The sequence below is a fragment of the Mastomys coucha genome, unplaced genomic scaffold (assembly GCF_008632895.1).
Source record: "Mastomys coucha isolate ucsf_1 unplaced genomic scaffold, UCSF_Mcou_1 pScaffold20, whole genome shotgun sequence".
In the NCBI taxonomy this organism is placed as follows: domain Eukaryota; kingdom Metazoa; phylum Chordata; class Mammalia; order Rodentia; family Muridae; genus Mastomys; species Mastomys coucha.
This window is the reverse complement of record NW_022196903.1, coordinates 41,165,436-41,185,675: the sequence shown is the minus strand read 5'-3', so window position 1 is coordinate 41,185,675 and position 20,240 is coordinate 41,165,436. Positions and strand designations below refer to the sequence as shown.

Below are 20,240 nucleotides of genomic sequence, written 5' to 3'. Positions count from 1 at the left end.
GCTCTTTGAGTATAGATAGAATTACAAACAAAAACATGTCATGATTAAACAGGGTATTTATAAATATCTACATGAAATTTATGGGTAAAGGGAAAGTTCCTATCTTGACTAGATTATGTTCATAGCAGGCTTATTTATAATAGCAGAAACTGGAAACAACCCAGATGTCCCTCAACAGAGGAATGGATACAGAAGTTGTGATACAACTACACAATGGAGTACTCCTCAGCTATTAAAAACAATGAATTTATGAAATTCTTAGGGAAATGGATGGATCTGGAGAATATCATCCTGAGTGAGGTAACCCAATCATATAAGAACACATATGGTATGCACTCTCTGAGAAGTGGATATTAGCCCAGAAGATCAGAATACAGGAAGAACAACTCACAAACCACAAGAAACTCAAGAAGAAGGAAGACCAAAATGTGGACACTTCATTTCTTCTTAAAAGGGGGGAACAAAATACACATGGGAGGAGTTGTAGAGACTAACTATGGAGTAGAGACTGAAGGAAGGACAATCCAGCCTGATATAGCTGTCTCCTGAGAGGCTCTGACAGTGCCTGACTAATACAGAAGTGGAGGCTCACAGCCATCCATTGGACTGAGCACTGGGCCCCCAATGAAGGACCTAGAGAAAGGACCCAGGGAGCTAAAGGGTTTGCAGCCCCTTAGGACAAACAACAATATGAACTAACTAGTACGCTCATTGCTCCTAGGGACTAAAACACCAACCAAAGAGTACACATGGTGGGACTAATGGCTCCAGCAGCATATGTATAGTAAAGGATGGCCAGGTTGGTCATCAATGGGAGGAAAAGCCCTTGGCCCTGTGAAGGTTCTATGCCCAGTGTAGGGGAATGCCAGGGCCAGTAAGCAGGAGAGGGTGGGGTGGCGAGCAGGGGGAGGGAGAAGGGAAGAGGATTTTTTTTTAAGATTTATTTATTATTATAACTAAGTGCACTGTAGCTGTCTTCAGATGCATCAGAAGAGGGCGTCAGATCGCAATACAGGTGGTTGTGAGCCACCATGTGGTTGCTGGGATTTGAACTCAGGACTTCTGGTAGAACAGTCAGTGCTCTTACCCACTGAGCCATCTCGCCAGCCCAGGGGTTTGTTCTTGTTCTTCTTTTTCTTGTTGTTTGTTTGTTTGTTTGTTTGTTTGGAGGGGAAACTGGGAAAAGAGATATTGTTTGACATGTAAATAAAGAAAATGTCTAATAAAATTTAAAAAACTAAAAAAGATTTATTCATTTTAATATTATGTGTATGATTGGTTTTCTGCATGCAGGTATGTGTAATACCTGTGCACTTGATGTCTGCAGAGTCCAGGGGTTGCTAGAAACACTGGAACTGGAGTTACAGATGGTTGTAAACTGCCATATGAGTGCTGGAAGGAAAACTTAGAATCTCTGAAAAAGCAGCTAGTACTCTGGACCCATGAGGCATCTCTCTAGCCCAGAACATGAAATGATTAATATTTATTCATGTGTTTTGAGTCTTAAGAAGTATCTCCCTAGGAGCATACTGGTATACCTGGGTCCTCAGGTAGTACTATGTCCAATTTCCTGAGGAACCGCCAAACTGATTTCCAGAGTAGTTGTACCAGCTTGCAATCCCACCAGCAATGGAGGAGTGTTTCTCTTTTTCCACATCCTTGCCAGCATCTGCTGTCGCCTGAGTTTTTGATCTTAGCCATTCTGACTGGTGTGAGGTGGAATCTCAGGGTTGTTTTGATTTGCATTTCCCTGATGACTAAGGATGTCAAACTTTTTTTAGGTGCTTCTCAGCCATTCGGTATTTGTCAGTTGAGAATTCTTTGTTTAGCTTTGTACCCCACTTTTAATAGGGTTATTTGGTTCTCTGGAGTCTAACCTCTTTAGTTCTTTGTATATATTGGATATTAACCCTCTATCAGATATAGGGTTGGTAAAGATCTTTTCCCAATCTGTTGGTTGCCGTTTTGTCCTATTGACAGTGTCCTTTGCTTTACAAAAGCTTTGTAGTTTTATGAGATCCCATTTGTCAAATCTTGATCTTAGAGCATAAGCTCTTTAGGAAATTTTTCCCTGTGCCTATGTGTTCCAGGCTTGTCCCCACTTTCTTTCCTATTAGTTTGAGTGTATCTGGTTTTGTGTGGAGGTCCTTGATCCACATGGATTTGAGCTTTGTACAAGGAGATAGGCATGGATCAATTTCCATTCTTGTACATGCTAACTGCCAGGTGAGCCAGCACCATTTGTTGAAAATGCTGTCTTTTTTTCCACTGGATGGTTTTAGCTCCTTTGTCAAAGATCAAGTGACTATAGGTGTGTGGGTTCATTTCTGGGTCTTCAATTCTATTCCATTGGTCCACTTGCCTGCCACTGTACAAATACCATGCAGTTTTTATCACATTAGCTCTGTAGTACAGCATAAGGTCAGGGATGGTGATTCCACCAGAGGTACTGTTGAGAATAGTTTTCGCTATCCTAGGTTTTTTGTTATTCCAGATGAATTTTCAAATTGCTCTTTCCAAGTCTGTGAAGAATTGAGTTGGAATTTTGATGGGGATCACACTGAATTTGTAGATTGCTTTCGGCAAAATGGTCATTTTTACTATATTAGTCCTGCCAATCCATGAGCATGGAAGATCTTTCCATCTTCTGAGATCTTCAATTTCCTTCTTCAGAGACTTGAAGTTCTTGTCATACAGATCTTTCACTTGCTTAGTTAGAGTCACTCCAAGGTATTTTATATTATTTGTGACTATAGTGAAGGGTGTTGTTTTCCTAATTTCTTTCTCATCCTGTTTATCCTTTGTGTAGAGGAAGGCCACTGATTTGCTTGGGTTAATTTTATATCCAGCTACTTTGCTGAAGTTGTTTATCAGGTTTATCCAGAAGATGCTCCAACATGTAATAAGGACACATGCTCCACCATGTTCATAGCATCCTTATTCATAATAGCCAGAAGCTGGAAACAACCCAGATGTCCCTCAGTAGAGGAACTGATAGAGAAAATGTGGTACATTTACCCAATGGAGTACTACTCAGCTATTAAAAACAATGAATTTATGAAATTCTTAGGGAAATGGATGGATCTGGAGAATATTATCCTGAGTGAGGTAACCCAATCACAAAAGAATCCACATGGTATGCACTCTCTGATAGGTGGATATTAGCCCAGAAGCTCGGAATACCCATGATTCAATCCACAAACCACAAGAAACTCAATAAGAAGGAAGACCAATGTGTAGATACTTCAATTCTTCTTAGAAGGGGGAACAAAATACCCATGGAAGGAATTGCAGAGACAAATTATGGAGCAGAGACTGAAGGAAGGACAATCCAGAGACTGCCCAACCTGGGAATCCTTCCCATATTCCATCACCAAACCCGGACACTATTGTGGATGAGAGCAAGTGCTGGCTGACAAGAGCCTGATATAGCTGCCTCCTGGGAGGCTCTGACAGTGCTGTACTAATATAGAAGGAGAGGCTCACAGCCATCCATTGGACTGAGCATAGGGTTCCCAATGGAGGAACTAGAGAAAGACCCAAGGAGCTGAAGGGTTTGCAGCCCCTTAGGACGAATATCAATATGAACTAACTAGTCCCCTCAGAGCTCCCATGGACTAAGCCACCAACCAGAGTTCACATGGTGAGACTCATGGCCCCAGCTGCATATGTAGCAGAGGATAGCCTAGTCAGTCATCAATGGGAGGAGAGGCCCTTGGTCCTGTGAAGGCTCTATGCCCCAGTGTAGTGGAATGCCAGAGCCAGGAAGCATGAGAGTGTTGGTTGGTGAGCAGAGGGAGAGAGGAGGGAATGGGGTTTTTGTTTTTGTTTTTGTTTTTCTGGAGGGGATAACATTTGAAATAAAGAAAATATCTAATAAAAAAGAGAAATATCTTCCCATTATTGTTAGTTTTTTGTTTTAAATTTTATTTCATTACATTCAGCATGGGTGTGAGGGTTGTGCATGTATGTGTGTGGGTGTGTGCATATGTGTGTGGGTGCGTGTGTGTGTGTGTGTGTGTGTGCATATACATGAGTGTCCAGGAAATTCAGATGAAAATCTTGTGGGAGTTGGTTTTCTCCTCCTACCAAGTAGGTTCCAGAGATAAATCTCAGGTTTGGAAGCATGTACTCTAACCCGCTGAGACATTCCATTGACCCCAATGTCAGCTTTTCTATGAATCTCTTTATCTCTTGGTTTTTAGAATCTCACTAGACAAGTTTATAAGTGAGGAAAAATAAATTATAAGCAGCTTTCTTTTAACTTACGTTTACAGCTGAACATCATTTTTTACTTCACATTACTAAAATTAACAATATGGAAAGGCATAGGGAACTATATTGCATTTTTACTGTCCCACAAGACTACTCTGAGAATATTTTGTTTGTCATGTCCTTAAACTAAAATGAAGAGTAATTAATCTGTACAATTAGAGAATTTATATTTGAGATTTTCTATGTTCTAGAGTTGTGACAAAATCAAATATCTATTTTCCTTTCCTTTACCTTATTCCCCAAATGTATATATCTGGCATATTCACAAACATTCCCATATACATGCATATACACATGTGTATACATGTCTGTGCTATATACACATATGTACATGTGCATACTAATGTACACAGAATCATGTATGTATAAACACATTCATATCCATATGTCAGATAACAGCTGACTTTCTTCTCTCTCAACTGTATGTTATGATAAATCTCTTTTCAAGAAATAAAACATCTAAGCATATTTGGAAAATTGATATTATAATGATAGAATTAGTAATTGTTTAAAAATACTCAAATAATTTAACTTTAATTTCTTAGGATAATTCTATGTGAAACAGCACATTTCTATTACATCATCTTTGAATCTTAACATTTTGTCTTCAATATTTTTAAAAATTATGTTCTCAGGATTTTATTTTTTTTATGTGTAACTTCAATGTGTTCTTCCACTGTCTGACATGTTGCTTTAAAAATAATGCAACCAAATTTTGGGAGAAAGCATGAGGCAAACATTGTCCAGAAACTAAATGTTCAAATTCTCCTCCACCCTTGTCTGTTCCTCTCTGATGACCTGATGAATGAGGCCCAGTTAGAGGAATCACACTAACACAATTCCCAAACAATATCCTTGGACACATATGCTTTAGACACAGAGGTGAATCAAATTTCTGCATCCCAGTTTCACATATGGGATGTTGGATGTGTCTGCCCCTCTTTAGATTCATTAGACAGGAGAGAATATGTTTTGACAATGAGAATACCATTTTGGGGAAATTAGAATGCAACCTTGAGGATTTGTTTCCCCCCAGAATCAAGTGAAGCGAGATGTGTATAATTCAGGTTGCTATGCTGTAAAGCATAGCTGAAGACCATGATTTGCATGCAATTACAAGATGAAAGTGAGATAAATTGGCACTCACAGTTGTGGCAGGTGGCCCCGCTGTATCCTGTCTCATCACAAGTGCATTTGAAGCTGTCCCATGTTTGCGAGCACTTCCCACCATGCTCACAGTGATTGGGCACACATCTGTCAGAAAAAGAGACACAGAAATAAACCAACAAGCAAATGAGATTTATGAGTGGCCAAATTCCAAGCTGTTTGGGCAATATATCATTTCAATGCCAGGTTGCCTTGCTGAAGCAATTAATCCTTGTTAGTTTAAGCAGATTAATATGATTCATGATGGAAGGTGCCAGGCACACAAAGATGATGTATCACAAGGCTTGGTGTTTCCCCTTTTTGAGTAAACAATAGATGCTATCACACTGTTGAGGGATTCATTTACATATCACAGATTCATCTTATTTTAATTCTACAAAGTACCAAGATGCCTACTAGGTTTCCTCTTGGTGAGTGATGGAAGATGAACCATCTTACTTCTTGTTTGACCTTTATCTTTATCAAGGCCAATATGAGTAAGAAGAGTGCCTAGTAATTAGTTTACCAAAAGCACTTTAGCTCTGATAATGCCACATAGACAATAATGGAATATACCAGTATAGTAGGAAGAGGTTTATGAGTCTTCGAAAAAATCTCTTCCTCTGCTTATCTGGATCATTGCATATGCATACCTAAAGTGTTTCTATTCATAAGTTAGAAGGAAAAAGCATAATTGCATACAAACCAATTTATTAGGCATATAACAGTGACTGTTTAATGTTTCTGAATCTTGATTTTCTCATTTGGAAAACTAGGTAATTATACCTACCTTGTAAATACTTTAAAATATATAATAATTGATTTAAACTTTATTTTTATACTTTTATTTATTTTTACACATGTGCTTATGCTTATGTGAATGCATGCTCTCACAGAGGCCAGAAGAGGCTCTAAGATTCACTGGAGCTACAGTTATATATGTTCAACAGCTGCCTGGGAACCAAACTTGGGTCTTCTACAAAAGCAGTAAGTACTCTCTGGTAAGTAAATATCAAGTCATTTATCTAGCTCCTCAAATTTTGTTTTGATGCTGATACATAAAAGTGGGGACACTGTGCATACTAGTGGCCTACTGTACTGTTTCAATGTGTGTTATCTTTACATAATGATTAAGGTTAAATATATTTCTATCTCAAATAGCTATTACTTACAATGAAAATACTAAAAGAATCTTTTCTTTAGGTTTGAAGTGTGTAGAACATAATTGTTATGTATTATGTTTGGTTACCACACACAGGGACATCTTGCCCCTAATCAAAATGTAGCTTGCCCTACTGAAGAATCTTTTCCAAGCCATTTCTGAACCCCCACCCAACCCCAGGCTCTAGTCTCTATCATTCCCATTTAACCTTCAATGAAATCAACTTTAAAAATCAGATTATCTGACATCTAACTTTCTGGGTGTGATTTATTTTAATTTATTTAATAATCTCCAATTCAATCCAACTCATCACCTAGTGACAGAATCTCATCCTTTTTATAGCTGAATAGAATTCCCTTGGGCACATAGACTATGGTTTTTGGGGAGAATAATCATGAAGTTGATAAGTAATAAGTCAGAACTAGAAATCTAACCAGTGGAGTCATATAGTCATATGTATGTATCTCTAGCCCCACTTCTAAGGAACAAGTCTTTATCTTATTATTATTATTATTATTAGATGTTTTCTTTATTTATAATATCTCCTTTCCCAGCTTCCCCTCAAAAAAAAAAAGAAATAAAAGAAATAAAAGAAAATAAAATAACAAAAATTAAAACAAAACCCTGTTCCCTCCCCCCCCCTTCCCCTGCTCATCACCCCACCCTCTCCTGCTTACTGGCCATTGGACTGAGTACAGGGTCCTCAGTGAAGGAGCTAGAGAAAGGACCCAAGGAGCTGAAGGGTTTGCAGTCCCTTAGGACAACAATATGAACTAACTAGTACCCCCAGAGCTCCCAGGGACTAAAACACCAACAAGTCCTTATCTTAACTCTATCTTAAACTCACTAGGGTTGAAATATGATTTGGAACACCCTAACATCAAGAATACACTTCACTTTCTGCCCATACCACAACTCCTTACCCATCCCATCCATTCCACACTCCAAATTCTCTACATCTTTCTTCTTTATAATGATCATTTAGATACAGTTATAAACTTGCATTCTATAAGACTTTTGAGATTTTAATCAGAAACACTTCAAAATAGAAAACCTGCCCCAATTTAAAACAGCATAATATATGGTGGTGTTTCTGGGTAATGGATTGAGAGAAAGCTATCCTATGAGGAAACTCTTACTCATAATGTTCCATTAGCTTCTAACTACACATCCCAATCTCAGTCTTGGAGTCATAGAGCTCATACTTTCCAACCTCTCTTTTTGATTTCCCATAAGCTATTCCTCAAAGCACTTGTAATAGGGCATATAGCTCAGTAAACACAGGGACTATGCTTATCACAGCATATACATTATAAATAATAACTGCAATGACAGTAGGAATAGGAAATAACACAAAATGGGTAAGAAAAGTAGTACAGAATTTCACAGAAGGCATCCAATGGATGCTGCGAGCACAATTTAAAGCTTTAAGTTGAGCATCTAGATCATGAAAGAAGAAAATAAGAGCAATTATTATTGGGATGAAGCAGAATATGAGCAAAGACACAACTTTGGGTGGAATGAAAATTCACATTATTTTCAAAAGCCACCTTTGTTTCTTAATATGGTTCTGGTTTTAGTGATGAACCTTTTCCAATGGTCTCTGAATTTAGTTGGGGTTGGGGTCAGGGCAAGATTCAGGTAAAATATCTGGAGTATGTGGATGAGCCATGGAACGGATATAAAATGTAGAAATTTGAAATCCAAGTTAGTTAAAAGAAAAGGGTAATTAGAGGATTTAGCTAAGTTAGGAATATTTTATCTGGATCTTAAAGACATGATGCAATATGATGATTAACATGTTAAAATACAGTCCTGGTAGAGCACAGCAGAAACATGATGAAAATCAAATGTAACAGCAAGTTTCTGGTGGCCCCGGTTTGCTTGTCATGGCCCATTGCACAGTCACTGTACCGAGAGGACCCCCAGAATGGCCCTCCCCAGCACATGCTGACAACTAGCAGTCCTCTCATTTTCCACTTCATGGTGGAAATTGAACAAATAAAGACTCTTGACACCACAAGAAGACATATGTTATACTTATTCTTGGAATTCAGTAATGAGATACCCTTTTATGGTATATTTAACTTTCCAAATTCTTGTGGGTTAATATTAGCTCAGTTTGATAGTTAAAGTCATTTATATCAGCTTATCATGGCAATTAATTTAGGGGAAAGCAGTGCACATGTGGACAGAGAAGCAAGGGAAACCAAGTTGAAAACTAAATATGCTTTTAATAATGCCACCACTTTGAGCCACATGTCAAGGAGAAAAATATGAGCAGATTTTACCCCATGGGACACATACGACTCACATTATTGAGAGTGAAGAACTGGCTGCACCTACAAGTATGCATCATACTTTTCTATAATTGCTACTGAATAGGATTTTCATATTTTATTTTAAATATTTGTTTCTTACCATTTATATATTTTTTAAATCGACATTCTTCTTTCACAGATTCTAGTACTTAATTTCCAAAACAAGTTGATTTACATATCATTTCATACCTACTATTAAGTTATTTCAAACTGTTGTGACCAGTTATCAAGAGAAACAAAATACAATTAACCTAAAATTCTAATTATCATTTACTTTCTTATCTTGTATTCCCATAGAACTACTTGCACGTATCCAATGCACAGTTACCATCTCATCTAGCAATTGTTTGTTGGTGCATCTATCTCTTCTTCCCAAATGTCCCCACAGTGAAGTGTGTTTATTTAGAGGTCTTTGCCTAATGATGTGTCTACCCATGCTCAGCATGACTGAGGAACAAAGATGCATGAAATGCCACAAAACTGTATCACCAAAGACACACATGTCACTTCAGAGGGGGAGTCATCTCTGAGTCTGAGGAAAGGAGATTAATTGTACTTAGGATTTTAGACTTTTACACAGATTTGCTCTAATAAGCCTTCTTTTAGTGGGCCACAGAAATGTGTAATTTTCTTCATGGCATGTGCTAGCTTGAAAGTTTGATTCACATCAAAAATAAATCAAAATGACTTGACTGCTTCAACTTGAGGCTTTGGCCCAGGACCGGGGACATGCAGCGCAGAAGTTGGCAGGTGTCGATTTGCTCTGATCAGAGAGCTCTTGAAGAGGTAGTGCATGCAATTACCTACTCCAGACAGCCTCTACTCTGAGAATCTTTCAGATGGATTTGTCCTTCTAGTTAAAGTTTTGCAAGGTGCTTTAGAATCTAATGCTTGCTTTAAAACATATTTTTTATCTATTCTTTGAGGATTGTATGTATGTATACAATGTGTTTTGGTCATATTTTACTACCTCCAGATCTTCCCTTGCCTCATCCCCACCTTTTGCCCAATTTCATTTCCTCCTTCTTCTTCATGATCCACTGAGTTCAATAAGTGATCCCTACATATCTATGGGTGTGGAGCCAAACTTTAAAGCAGAGTCAAGTGTCAAGGTTCACAACCTGAAAGAAAACTGGCTTTCCCTCCATTAGCAGCCATCAACTGTTAATAGTTCCTCAGCTAGGAGTGGAGGAAGGATTATGTGCTCCTTTCTCAACTATCCTGGAATGTTACCTGGCTGGATCTTGTATATATCCTATAGAGTTAATGACAGCAGCTTGGGGGTCCTGAGTGCAAGGTTCCTGTCGTTCTGAAAGACATCGTGTTCTCCCAATCCTCCCTGACTTCTGGGTCTTAAACTCTTTCTGTTTCCCTTCTTTTTGGTGGTTCCTGCACTCTACAGGTAGTGTGCATGATACAGGTAACCTACTTATCGGTGGAGCACCATCACAATCACTTGCTCTCTGCTCCTGGACCCTCTGTGAGCCTCTGTATTAGCTACTGTCCATAGCAAAAAGAAGCTGAGCTTTTCTGATGAGGATCGAGAGCTTCACTAATCTCTTGGTTTAAAGAAACTAATTTAGAAAGCAGTTTGCTAGATGCACTTTTTAAGTGAAACTTATTTGTACCCCAATACATGAGGCAAGCAAAGGCTATGACTTGAAAGTGCCTTAATATAAAATGAATCAGCACAGACAGCCTGTTTGAAAGGATGCAACAATTCAATTCAGGGTTATAAGGCCAGTTGCAGTTTTATTGCACCCAAAACATCTCTTTTATTTTTGTACTTGATTTCAATTGCAAAGCATTGAGAAAATTGGGATTCATGACTATAAGAAATAGCCAATAGTACCAGATTTGTTTGTTGATGGCAGCTTTCTGGTTTATGGGCACTACTGAATCAGCCAGAGACAGCAGAAGAAATTTTATCTCAAGCATAAAACAAAGTGTTTATTTCTGACAGTATAAATCAATTACCTTCGTAATCTTGAAAGTATTTTAAAGGTTTTTGTTTTTATCTCTATATTGTTTAAAGGGTAAAATAAGGCTGAGTGTAGGTCTATAATAGAACTTTAGCCTAGCATGCACAATGTTCTGGTTTATCCAAACCTTAGCACTGCCAAAATGGAGTAAAACCTGTGCTGTACCATTGAGGGCACATTTGTTTCTGTAGAACCCTGAAGCTTGTTTACAATGATGCCTAACCTATCTGCCTGGAAACATGCTCACACTTACAAATAATAAAAAGCTGAGCATTTCACTATGTGAGAGCATTTTCATTTATCTTCTCAGCCCATTATACTCTCAAACTGTGGTCCCCAAACTTTTATGTGTGTGGGATTAACTTGAAATTGCCTTGAAATTAAGAATCTAATTCCTGAGCTTTGGGTGGAGCCCAAGACTCTCAAAGTCTAAGAAGCTCTCTGGTGAGTCTCCTGTGGTTGGTCAGGAGATCTGACTTTGGGCAAAGAAGATGAGGGAGCATTGATGTCTTCAGCAGAGGCATGCCAAGGAGCATGGGGATGCTGAGTAAGAGGAGACACTGTCAAGAAGTAGGAAGATAAAGGAATGGCACTCTGCTAGAGGAATGCAAGCTAGTTATTCATCTTTCCCAAGACCACATTTGGGATCTTTTGTTTTTGTTGGTGTTTTTTTATACCCATTCTTTATGATATATTGAAACGGCATACAATGATCTTTTTATCTTATTTTGCAAGATGAATAACTTCAGAATGTAACTGGGAACTTTCTATCCTCTACAGCAGGTGATCAACTCTTATAAAGGCTTTTGTACCCCACCTTGACATAGAGTTTAGTCTGTGTTCTGAGTCTGTATCAGCTACCATGCTTCCCTGCTGGGTTCTCATGCTCACATCCATAATAAGATATTTGATTTGCTTTTAGTTTCATACAGATTCTTATTGCTGCTCATTATCATGCCTTGTTCTAAATTTAGAAATGGGAAATACTGCTTTTTGCACTGAGACCATTTTGTAAACCATGGGATGATTATTTTAAATTATTTGTGTTTTACCAATCCCATGTAAATGATTCCGAGTGTATTGCTTTTCTCTTCCTCCAAATACCAAATCTTATTTTAGCTTTTGAAGAAAGAGTCCCTGAGGAGGTTTGCATGTTGAAACTAGCATGGACAGTCTTGGATTTCATAGGCACTCCAATAATCGGGTAGGGTCCCCTTCCATGTTAATTTCTATGCTGAAAGTTATTTATTAATTACACTTGACTTTTAGCTGAGGTTATATTTGCTTTGAGGTATATATCACTGCTTTATTCAAGTGGAAGTTATATGGAGAAGTACTAATAACCCTAGAGCACAATTTAATATCCCATTGCTATATAACTTAATATTGTAGAGATACTAATGTTATATTGATGGTGCTTTACCAACAACCATTTATTTATAGAAATACTTACATTCAGAGATATTTATTGCAGCTCCTACATTATGCCCAAAGTTTATATTAAAAACTAATCAAGCAAGGATCTATATCATCCAACCATTATACATTTCTGGAAGAACTCTGCTCATCATTCATTCTACTCTTACAAAATGAGTACCTAATCTTGGCCTTTCTACTTCATAAGTTGTTTTTATTTTATTTTATTATAATGAAACAGAGAGCCTTTCATCTTCTTTGTTAATGTACTTAGAGTTTTTTCTTTTACAATCAGCTCCCTATGGTTTTATGAATAAAACATCTTTATAGTCATTATGCTCATAGGAGAAGAATCTGCATGATCAGCAACATCTACACCTGTCTCCAGGTCAAATTGTATTGAACCTAAACAAACATCAACAAGTTCTTCTTAATCAATCAGTTTTCTGCTCCTAGGCAGACAATCTAAAATGATTTGTAAAGAAACAAAGGAAAGATCATTTTATCTTCAGGAGACTGTGCTTTTATTTGTGAAATGAAGTTGTAAGTCAGATCTATTTCTCAATCATCTATCAACTGTCCCCTTATTATCTTACCTACCCCTTTTGTCTATCCTCTATCTATCTATCTATCTATCTATCTATCTATCTATCTATCTATCTATCTATAAAGGGCTTGGCTCCCAAATATCTTGGCAGCCTGGTTCCTCCTATGCACATATTTGTATGAAAGAAGTAGTTTTTCTATGCAATTTATAACTGTTATTTGTGGGTTTTGTTATAGCCACAAATTCATTCTAACACAAACAGAGCCAGAGTTACTCCATTCAGAGGTTGCCTTGTCATTGTGACATTAATACACTTGGTAGTTGCTGTCATTTAAATCATTTTATGTGGTGATATATGACTTGCAACTGCAAATGTCTGAGTCAATAGCTATCAACTATCTGGAGGCTGCTTGACATCATCTTATATAGGCATTTAAGTTATATTAGAATTCTGAAGACTATACTTTTGTTTGTTAGTTCAGTATACATTGATTGAGTCCTATTATGTATAGTAAAGTTGTCATTCATCAAACTTTCTTATTTAGAAATGTGCTTGTAAGAAACAATGTTTCAAGGGAATTGTGGGATGAAACATAGCCCATTTATTTCCAAAATTCTGATCTATTTACTCAGGCAAAATAAAGCTAGAGCATTAGAAAAATATGTGTACAACTGTACAGTCTTGACTCCCAAGAGAATACCTTAATTAATTGGAATTACATACATGGAGAGTCCTGGAGATGACATGAGGTGAAACCCCAAAAATAAAAATAAAGTTCTTGTTAAACATATGTTATATGTTTAACGTATGAGTTATCTATCTATCTATCTATCTATCTATCTATCTATCTATCTATCTATATTATTCAACACCATATATGATATGTAACTTAGTTTCAGGGTATTTAATATTCATCTGCCATATATATTGGGGGGTGGTGAGTATTGAATATCCTGAAACTAAAGTTGCAAGAAATTGTGAGTTGCCTCACATGGCTTTTGGGAGCCAAAGTTGAATCCTCTGGAAGAACAGTAAGTACTAATAGCTGCTGAGTTAGCTGTCCAGCCTATAAACATACATTTTAAGAGAAGATGAATGAATGATGTCACCTAGAATGCAATGGGGAATATAAAGGCAAGGTCAGCTGTTGTGTCAGTATTCCATGCAGAAGAACAGAAAAGTCTACAGCAGGTTGAAGCAGGCAAGACATAAAGGGACTAAAAGGTTACTTTATTAATCTGTTACTGTGGGTATGTAAAAATTAATTTAAAATGTCTCAGATTTCCTGTGTTTAGGAACTTGTGATAACTGGTGACATTTTCAGCATGAACTAATGAGTTTTCTTGTAGAACAAGGATCTTTTAAATCCTATCAAAGTTTTTAGGATAGTTCATTTCACATTTAAGCTTCTACTTTGCTTTTTCTATTACATAAGCTGAATTTTGACTGTTGTGCAAACTATAACTGAGAAAGTTATTAAGTTTTATCTCATCCCTTCCTCTTGTGTGTGTGGGGGGTGGGTAGGAGAGTAACAATTAAAAGAGATGCAGGAAACACTGCAGTAGAAAGGTAAGTAACAGCAGAGTGATGGAGAGAGTGACAAACTATTGGATGTTCCATGGCCCTCGGCATCCTGAACCCCCTGCAGTTTCTGTTGCCTGCATAGTACCTGCATTAAAACTGGGCCTGTTAATACACAATCATAGACAAAAAAGAGCCTCATGAGGTTGCTACTCCCCAAGTGACTACTTTAGGTTTATGGATGCTGGGAAAAGGAAAGTGATTATCATCAGTGTTGTAATTCTAGTGAGTTTCTCATATTCTAGTGCTTAGGCCCTGCCCATAATCAAGTAGACAGGATCGGCCTAGTTAAACCCAGACGGTCATAAAATAAGAAACACATAAACAGACAAGAAACCCTTGGGAGGAGTATAGGTTGATGGAGATAGAGAGGAGACAGGAGAGGGTAAGAGGTTAAGTGTGATCAGAATATATTATATATAACACATGAAATCTCAAATGGCTGAGAAGCACCTAAAGAAATGTTCAAAGTCCTTAGTGATCAGGGAAATGCAAATCAAACTACCCTGAGATTCTACCTTATATCTATCAGAATGGCTAAGATCAAAACCTCGATAGCACATGTTAGTGAGGATGTGGGGAAAGAGGAACACTCCTCCATTGCAGCTGGGGTTGCAAACTGGAGCATTACAGCCCCAGAGCTATCTGCAATATGGAGTTTCCTCAGAAAATTGGAAATAGAGCTACCTGAAGACTCACCTATACCACTCTTGGAAATATACCCAAAAGACGCTCTACCAGGCCACAGGGGCATGTGTTCCACTATGTTAATAGTGGCCCTGTTATTGATACCAGAAACTAGAAACAACCCAGATGTCCCACAAAGGAAGAATGGATACAGAAAGTGTGGTTCATTTACACAATGGAATATTACTCAGCTGTTAAGAATGAGGACATCCTGAGTTTTGCAGGCAAATGGATGGATATAGAAAATATCATCCTGAATGAGGTAACTCAGACCCAAAAGGACATGCATGGTATGTAATCACTAATAAGTGAATACTAGCCAAAAAAGTACAGAATACCCAAGATACAGTCCACAGAACTCAAAAAGGTTAACAAGTCAAAAGACCCAAGTGAGGATGCCTCAATCCCACTTGGGAGAGGGAAGAAACCAATCACAAGTGGGGAGGGAGGGAGGGACCTGGGTAGGAAAGGGGAAAGAGAGGAACATGATTAGATATTGGGTGGGAGAAAAGTAATCAAATCCCTAAGGTCCAGCAGAAATAATATAAATATGCAAAATCAGGAGGTAGGAGGTAGGGAATCCTCCAGAATGTATCAGAGGCCTAGGAGTTGAAAGACTCTCAAGACTCAAAGGGAGGGACCTTAGATGAAATGCCCTACAGTGGGGAGAGGGAACTTTCAGAGCCCACCTCTAGTAGAAAGAACATCAAATGAGAGATAGGGTTGCCATCACAAAGTCAAAATTCTGACCCATAATTGTTCCTGTTTGAAATAACTACAGGAACAAAAATGGAGAAGAACCTGAGGAAAAGGAGGTTCAGCGACAAGCCAAAAGTGGGATCCAGCTCAAGAGAAGGGTTCAAGGCCTGACACTATTATTGAGGCTTTGGAGTTCTCACAAAAAGGCACCTATTATGACTGCTCTCAGAAAGACCCATCAAGCAGCTGAAAGAGTCAGATGCAGATATTTGTGCCCAACCAAAGGATAGAAGCTGGTGGTCCCTGTGGTTGAATTAGGGAAAAGCAGGAAGAAGCTGAGGAGAAGGGCGACTCTGTTGTAGGACCAGCAATCTCAATTAACCTGGACCCCCAAGATCTCTCTGACATTGGACCACCAACCAGGCAGCATACACCAGCTGATATGAGGCCCCCAACACATACAGCAGAGGACTTCCAGGTCTGGGTTTTGTCAGAGAAGAAGCACGTAACCCTCAAGAGAGTGGAGAACCTAGAGAGTGGAGAGGTCTGGTGGGGTGAGAGCTGGTGGGTGGGGACATCATCATGGAGACAGGAGCCTGGGGAGGAGGTGTGGGATGGGGAACAGTCAGAGGGTAGACTGGGAGGGGAATAAAATATGGAGTGTAAAAAAATAAAAAGATTAAATAAAATTTATAAAGATGTAAAAAAAAGGTAATCTGAAGGTGATAAACATAAAAAAGATTAAAATAAACTTTCAAAAGGAATTAAAATATGTAAGTTGCATTGAGATTCTTCTCACTGCCATCTTCTCGGACAGTAACCAACTAATACAGAAGTAGAGGCTCACAGCCATCCATTGGACTGAGCACAGGTTCCCCAATGAAGGAGCTAGAGAAAGGACCCAAGGAGCTGAAGGGTTTGCAGCCCCTTAGGATGAATAACAATATGAACTAACTAGTACCCTCAGAACAAAGAGTACACATCCGGGGACTCACGGCTCTAGCAGCATATGTAGCAGAGGATGGCCAAGTCAGTCATCAAGGGCAGGAGAGGCCCTTGGTCCTGTGAAGGTCCTATGCCCCAGTGAAGGGGAATGCCAGGGCCAGGAAGTGGAAGAGGGTGGGTTGGTGAGCAGGAGCAGGGAGAAGGGAACAGGGTTTTTGTTTGTTTGTTTGTTTGTTTGTTCTTACTTTACTTTTTTTTTGGAGGGGAAACTGGGGAAGGAGATGTCATATGACATGTAGATAAAGGAAATATCTAATAAAAAAAAGAAAAAGTCTTATAAGTTCTAATGGTTATGGGAAAATCAATCCCTGAGATTTGGTATATCCTGAAAATTAAAAAAAAAATTAAAGGATAAGAGGATAATATTATTCTTCATAGATTATAAAATACTATGATAGTAGTTCTGTACCAACTATAAACTAATATTGGCACATTGAGAGAGATGCTTTGGTGGAACTGAGTTGATGACAAAAATAAATTAAAGGCGTGTATGAATTAAATGCTAACACTGGCATGCTGTCAGTGGAGAAAATGGATTAGTTAATTAATTATGAAAGTCAAATAGCTGTTTGTCTGGGAGTTAGACTAATGTTCCCTGTTTCATTCCTCTGGATAATTATAAATATATGAAAGTTTTAAACATGAGAAGTGAAAAAGAACAAAGAACTGAGGAATATTTTTGTAATCCACTAACTGGGAAAACATGTCATATGAAGACACAAATTCCAAAAGTAGTAACTATTCTTTTCATTAATTCAGTATGTTCTCTTTATTTTTTCCTTATCTAGACAATGAGTTAATATGCAACAGTTGTCTCTCTGCATCTATGGGCCATTGTTTCTAATAGCTCCCATATATATATATATCAAAATATAAAATTACTTATATAAAATTTATCATATCTTCATTTTTTTGTTTTTTTACCACTTTTATTGAAAATATTTTTCTCATACAATCTATCATATTACAGTTTCCCCTCCCTTTATTCCTCCCAATTCCTTCCAACCTTCCCTTCCATCCTGATCCACTCCCCTTTCTTTCTCTCACTAGAAAAGAACAGAGTTGTAAGCAATAAAGATAAATATAACAAAATAAAATATAATAAAATAAAACAAAACCTATTAGATTGATTTTGGACAAGGCAATCCAACAGAAAGTAAAGAGTCCCAAGAGCAGGCACAAGAATCAGAGATCAAAATCAGAGCACCGAAGAATGATAGGAAGAGTGAGACCCCTAGCTAATTTTGGATTCCATGAACATGTACACTATGCTGGATAATTTTTGTCAATTTGAAAAAAAGTAAAATTATCTTGGAATAATACGGATCTTCAGTTGAGGAATTGTCCCCATCAGACTTGCCCATGGGTATATCTCTGACCCACTTTCCTCATTAATGATATATTTGGGAAAGTCCAGGCCACTGTGGACAATGCCAGCTCTAGGAAAAATGAACCTGAGAGATAAGAGCTCTTTGGAAGCTATTATATATATAAAAGGATTTGGTTCAGATCAATGGAGGGCCTATGCTTGCTGCGTCAGTCTCTGGGAGCTCATATGGCCCTTGCTCAATTCATTTAATGGGCTTTGTTATCCTGGTGTCCTCCATACTCTCCAGTTATTATACTTTTTCCACTTTCTATCCCTTGGGGTTCCTGGAGGAAGAATTTAATGCAGAAATTTGATCTTATGTACATTTCTTTTTAAATGTTGCATAGAAAACTATCACCAAATCTAAAGATAATCATAAGCAGTAGAGAAATTATTAATGTAATACACAAGAGTTCATTTATGCTATGTGGATTATTTAAAATTTAATAGAGATAATTCCATTCAAATAGGGGCAATGGGCATGAATATTGTGATTCACATACAGAAATACAAATATCATTGTGATGTATGTGAGTGTGTGTGTATATGTACACATGAAGGTGTATACTCCTGCTTACTTTTCTGTTACTGTAAGAAAACTCATGCCAAAATCAACTTAACAGAGGAAAGGGTTTATTTTGGCTTACAGCTTACAGTCCATTATGGAGGGAAGCCATGATACGATGAAAAGCATATGCCACCATGCCCACCTTTTTAACCATGAGTCCTGGAGACTCAAATCCTCATGCTTTGATCACTAAGCTATCTTTCCAACCCTAAATACATACAGCTTTTAAATATGAGAACATTCAATATCAATCACATTCAAAGGATCATAAATTAATCTTTGAGATTTTGTTCTTTCTTCCTGACACATAATGGAAAATGGCTTTAACCTGGTTCTGCATAGAGTGTACACTATTTAGAGGGCAACTGAGTGAAGCCTATTAATTTAGCATTTGTACATGTTGTAACACAACCATTTCATGCTCCAGAATGTATCTTCTAACACCTCAAGCACAGTTTTGCTAAATTTTGTTTCGAAAACTCAGCTTTATTGCAGCAGTTTTTGTTTCAGCCAAAACCCAGGGGAAATATCATCAGCTAGGAACATAGTAATAAACTAAAGCAATCCGTATAAGAAAACCCTGACAACTTTTAAAGAGATAAGGCAGATCTGTGTATACTTATAATCTCTAAGATACATTAGCAAGGAAAGACAAGACAACCCCATCAGTGTTAACCATATGCCTCCATTTGTTATGAATGAGAACTGTGCTGTCCTGTGAAGGATCATTGGGATGAATCCACTGTGGTGGTGCACACTGTTCCATTAGTTTCATTTCTCCTCCAAAATTTATTCTTCATCTCTGCAGAGAGACCCGAAAGGCAGAGAAGTAGAGATATCGCCAACCTTCTGTTCTCACCATTGACTCAGCCATGGAGAAACTTTTCCCAGAGTATAAAAGAGGAAAGAACATCAGTCTTTATTTTCCTAGTTCTGTCCTTGTGTGTGAGTGATTATACTCATAGTCTCAAATCAACTGCCATTTAAGGGCATTCAGCTGTGCCTCCTAGCAGAAGGTTATTGCAGCATGGTATTGCCACGCACACTTTGCGTGAAGGCGGTATCTGAGGCGTAAACTTCAAGGAAAGTCAGTCTCCTGCCTCTGCATTGTCGCCTGGCACCCCAAACTCAGAGGTGGCCCAGATATGTCCTCGTACTAGTGTGCTAGGAACTCACCAAGATATCATTTTCTTACAGCTAACAAGAGAAAATTCAGACATTGCTTTCTGACCTTCACCAATGTTCCAACTTCCTAGTCAAACCCTGGCTTGGAATGTTTAGCCATCCAAACTATTAGCCTCCAGCATTGGGGGAAGGGCATCAAAGCTTACAGAATGAGCGAACTATCCCAGGGCAAGATCAGGTGAAATCCTCATTCTTAGTCAACATAGGCAGGACATATTAGATTTGCAGCTGAATCACTCCTAGGAACTAGCTTAGCAGGTGTTTCCTGGGGCTACCCCCCCCCACCCCCACCCACC

At 38.1% G+C, this 20,240-nt stretch overlaps 1 protein-coding gene across 1 annotated transcript in view; it reads right to left on the bottom strand.

Moving 5' to 3' along the window:
* Cntnap2 (contactin associated protein 2) overlaps positions 1 to 20,240 on the bottom strand; it is a 2,139,844-nt gene that overhangs the window by 901,093 nt on the left and 1,218,511 nt on the right. Inside the window, exon 11 of the mRNA XM_031381709.1 lies at positions 5,423 to 5,529. Within this exon, the coding sequence (XP_031237569.1) occupies positions 5,423 to 5,529 (107 nt within the window). The remainder of the gene's footprint in view (positions 1 to 5,422; positions 5,530 to 20,240) is intronic.